This window comes from Penaeus chinensis, chromosome 31, assembly GCF_019202785.1.
Source record: "Penaeus chinensis breed Huanghai No. 1 chromosome 31, ASM1920278v2, whole genome shotgun sequence".
Classification (NCBI taxonomy): Eukaryota; Metazoa; Arthropoda; class Malacostraca; order Decapoda; family Penaeidae; genus Penaeus; species Penaeus chinensis.
Genome location: NC_061849.1, coordinates 33,920,799 through 33,925,798, shown reverse-complemented (window position 1 = coordinate 33,925,798; position 5,000 = coordinate 33,920,799). Strand labels below are relative to the sequence as shown.

The window sequence follows — 5,000 nt, the reverse complement described above, 5'->3', positions numbered from 1 at the left end:
CCAGGTTAGTTCCAATTTCTGTCGCCCAGATGGAATAGAAGGGGTTGCGCAGCTGCACGCCCCGTTCGCACATATCGAAGATGAAGAGACAAAGACACCCTCCGAGGACAGCACTCAGGTGACGCCAGTAGACACGAATGCGGTTACGCTCAATGTCATCCTGAGGAAACAATAGGTGATCATGAGTTATCTGAATATTTCTATCAAGAGGATAAGCAATCTCCAAATTTTTGTATCATTCTTTCATCATCATCAAATCATCAACTTATAATTTTCAAATTATTGCTACAAAATCTTTTCAAATTACCAAAATCTACTAGAAGAAAAACATTAATAATAGTACACATTTACACTTCTCATAAATCCATTGACTACATTTGAAAGAAATGAATGTTTTAGTGCCATATCTAACCAGAGGGTAAAATGCACAAGAGATTCCCAAAGAAAATCTTAAATCATGAAGTACACACATTATTAAAAAGAAAATTCTGATTCAAATAAATGCAGACGGTTTGGTATGCAAGGCAGGAAGGGGAATAAAAAGAAGAAAACGAAGAGAAAGAGGAAAAAGAGGAGGAGGAATGGAAAGTGACCTCAAGAGGGTACTGAAAGCCGTTCTGAAGTTTATCTCAACATTTAGGTAATGCAATATATTATGCAATATTTCAAGAGTTTAGGTATAAGATTTCATAAAAAATTAAATTATAGATCAACCCTCTACAACATGAATGTGATATAAAATTTCCTAATGACAGGTATACCAATCAAGAAAACAAAATACACACACACACGCACACACGCACACACAAAACACACATACACAAAACACACATACACACACACACGCAAAACACACACACACACACACAACAAACACACAAACACACAAACACAACACAAACACAAACACAAACACACACACACACACACACACACACACACACACACACACACACACACACCACACACACACACCCACACCCACACCCACACCCCCACCCCCACCCCCACCCCCACCCCCACCCCCACCCCCACCCCCACCCCCACACACACACACACACACACACACACACCACACACACACACACACACACCCACACCCACACCCACACCCACACCCACACCCACACCCACACCCACACCCACACCCACACCCACACCCACACCCCCACACCCACACCCACACCCACACACACACACACACACACACACACACACACACACACACACACACACACACACACACACAACCCCCCCATGATGCTCTAAAAGGGTGGAAAAATAGGAATAAAATTTGCCAAAAGCATGGATCTTACCGCAATCTGCCAAGGTCGTCATCAGCCACCGAGAAAGAGAAGAGCAAAAACAAGAGGTGTTGAATATTTTGTTGTTAGTCTTCCAACAACCTTAACACTGCATGCTATTTTATGGTACGGGAATCTGAGGTCAAACCATGCTTACAAACTGTTTTCAGCAACCATTCAAAATCATTTACATAACATGTGATGCCAATACTATTTTCAGATAATTTCAATATGCACAGTATAATTCAACATACTTTTGTCATTTTTATATTACATAATCTAAACATGACAGGGCCTATTCTGTACGTTCTTTAACCTATCTACACACACACAGAGAGGCCAAACACATCAATATACATGTGAATTTGGGCTGAGCGTGTATGTGTGTGTGTGTGTGTGTACATGTTTGTGTGAGAGTTTACATGTGTCTGTCAGTATGTGTTAACACATATGTCTAAATGGATGTGTTTGAGTGTCTATGAGTATCTGTGTGTAAACAGTATATGCATCTTTGCAAATGTGCTTGTTAATCTATATCCACACTGAAAGCCTATGCAAATATTTTTAGTTATTGTTATTAACAATCTTTTTTTTTCTGTTGAATCAATGCAATACCCACCATCAGATGTTCACCAGCAAAGATAAGCCAGAATGAGAGCAGGGAGGCATAGAAAAGTCCCTGCCTAATGTCACTGACCACAGTCATCCATGGGCAATCAAAAGCTAAGGTCAGGTACTCCAGGGGACCTGAAAGTAATACATCCAGCTTCAGGGTGATGGTGGTGGTGATTGATGATGATGATGATGATGATGATGATGATGATGATGATGATGATGATGATGATGATGATGATGATGATGATGATGATGATGATGATGATGATGATGATGATGATGATGATGATGAGGATGATGAGGATGAGGATGATGATGAGGATGAGGATGAGGATAATGATGATGATGATGATGATGATGAGGAGGATGAGGACGAGGACGAGGACGAGGACGAGGACGAGGACGAGGACGAGGACGATGACGATGACGATGATGATTAGGAAAATGATGATGATTAATAACAATTAATGGACAAAATTCACTGTTGGATCTGGGTGCTTCATACCTCACACTCTGATCAAAACCTTGCCATTAGGCATACTTCAGTGGCAAAACTCAGGTATGTAGGTTGTAGGCCCAGACCACATGAATGTGAACTCTCATGCATGGTTTCAAGACTCATTGCCTACTCTTTGCAATGCTATTAGCTCTTTTTCTGCAGACACATTTTTGCAGCTTTGTCATTCATTATACTGTATCAAAATCGTAATTGACCGTTTTTAGTGAGCAGACGCCAATTATCTCTCCGGGTAATTTACACTCTGTAGAATAACAGTAACAATTGATAACATACTGTTATTTGAATAATTTTTAAACATATTTGTATTATTCAATTTTCTGCAACACACTGTCTATCACTGATAATGGTGGCCAAGACAGTGTCTTTCCTAGAGCTTGGCTCATGTATGGTACACTCCACCTTTATTTACCAGTGGAAATAATGCAAGAGTCCCTTCTGAAAGGGCCACTTTCAATTCTCTGCAACAATATCCTCATCAGAAATACATATGCATTTCTGACCAAGATATAATCAAAACTGGTCAAATACATCTCTTGTATTGTGAAGATATTCATTCTCATTCATACCTTTTCTACATTTGTCCCAATGAATACAATTCAACATCCTATGGCCCTCTGCCAAATTTTTTTATGATCAGATGATATAACGGATTAATAATAATCAATATCAATATATAATTACCCAGATCCAATGGGTTAATAATAATCAACAATAATAAATAATGACAATGATAATAATCATAACATTATAATCAATGACTGACAGTTAAAAACTAGGATAAATCTCATTACGAACACCCAACATGTAACAACTATTTCATAACTCCTACCTGCTCCTAACACTAACAACTTTCTCTTTAGCACAGATAAGAGACAGACTTACAATTCAGAAGCGTGAGAGCAGCACCGAGCACCATCAGCATGTACTCTAAGAGTGCTGGTGGACGGGAAAGTTGCGAGATGCGACGCCAGAACCAGACCATGATGGCCACAATAATTGGGAAGAAGATGGTCTTGAGGGACACCCACACTTTGGTGAACCCTCCATTTTGGTGGATGAACTGAAAGAAACAGGTAATGTTTGATAATCAAATTCCAAAAATATAGGAGCCTCTTTAACCCAATGTATGAGGGTGGCAAGACTATAATGCCGTGCTCACTGCAATAAAATTTTATCTATTATCTTTACACATAGATAGCTCTATGTGTAAAGTCACCAAGGAGTCAGCTATTAGTCTTACCTATCTCCTCTGTTTACCCTTTTCTTTCATTCTGTGAATGCTTCATTTCTATTATTCTTTTGTTTTTGATGTTATAATATTTTAATAACAATTTAATAATCATAATATCAATAAAAATGATAATGTCAATATTAACCCATTCGCAACGGGCATGTCATGTATCTGTGCCATGCCCACTGTGAGTTTACTTGTTTAATTATTTTTACACATAGATGGCTACAATTGTACTAAATCACCAATGAGCCAATTACGAGTGCTGCCTGTCTCGCCTGTTTACCCTTTTCTTTAATTTATGAAAATATTTTACGTTCTCTTATTTTGCTATTACTATTGTTTATAACATTATAGTAATTATAATGTTTATAATAAAAATAATACCATCGATATTCATAGCACAAATAAAAAATACATTTTCCCGCCAATTCAAGGAAAGGTGAAATTAGTTAAGGCAGAGCCATCTATGTGTAGAGACATTTCACAAAAAGCAATTTCCCCATTTTTTTTAAATTTTTATGTCAATTCAAGGAATGGGGAAATCAAGATCAGTCACTAGGGCCAAATGATAAACTCTTTGTTAGACATGGAGCCATCTGTATGTAACAAAACTCACTAAAATCTAAAGGGGACAGTACATAAACCTGCTGAGACTGAGTTAAAAGACCAAAAAACTGTATTTTTGTTTCCTTGCTATGTCAAACTATTACATTCTTTGCTTGTGGAATCATCATCCAATGTGAACGAGGCCATTTAATAACTTAGACTTTTCCTTTTCATTGTGAAACTAATTATTTTTCATAGTGTATGTGGCTGGAGAAGATAATCCATATAATCATATTTGTTTCAACTTTAAATATATGCTGTTAAAAAATATCCAATAATAATTATCCAACAGATATATATATAAGCATCAAAGTATCATCAATCATATTCTTACAGTGTGTTCCTTTGTAACAACTATAACTGAAGAATAAGCTTATTCCAAAACTGTAAATATTTTTTTTCTAAAAATCATGGAATGATTCACAGATATCCATTCTGAGATTTCATTCAACAGAGTATCTATATTAGTGAATGTATAACACAAAGGTACTGTTATTACAAGCCATGCACCACTACGGATGGGGGTTTGGCCTATGAACTTACCGCAACCCACATGTCATGGATGTGGCCGAGTTTTGTGTTCATACCAGTTTCTTCGGATGAATCTACCATGTTCACTGGCAGTCGGACATTCAAGAGATAGTAGTCATGGTGCAGAGATCCTAGTTCAAAGAGTGGCACATGAGAGCAATTATACATGTAACCTGTCTTTTTCTGTTCA

General features: G+C 37.6%; 1 protein-coding gene across 5 annotated transcripts in view; it reads right to left on the bottom strand.

Annotated features, from left to right (window-relative positions):
- The window catches only part of LOC125041792 (protein wntless-like), a 32,314-nt gene that overhangs the window by 13,738 nt on the left and 13,576 nt on the right, over nucleotides 1-5,000 (bottom strand). For 3 of the 5 annotated variants that reach the window (XM_047637090.1, XM_047637092.1, XM_047637094.1), the window contains exons 4-8: nucleotides 4,823-5,000; nucleotides 3,322-3,499; nucleotides 1,924-2,051; nucleotides 1,317-1,322; nucleotides 1-160 (exon numbers count right to left, since the gene is read on the bottom strand). The exon at nucleotides 1-160 is cut by the window's left edge and continues 74 nt beyond it; the exon at nucleotides 4,823-5,000 is cut by the window's right edge and continues 118 nt beyond it. In XM_047637090.1, the coding sequence (XP_047493046.1) occupies nucleotides 1-160; nucleotides 1,317-1,322; nucleotides 1,924-2,051; nucleotides 3,322-3,499; nucleotides 4,823-5,000 (650 nt within the window). The remainder of the gene's footprint in view (nucleotides 161-1,316; nucleotides 1,323-1,923; nucleotides 2,052-3,321; nucleotides 3,500-4,822) is intronic. The other 2 variants (XM_047637091.1, XM_047637093.1) reach the window with 1 other exon arrangement.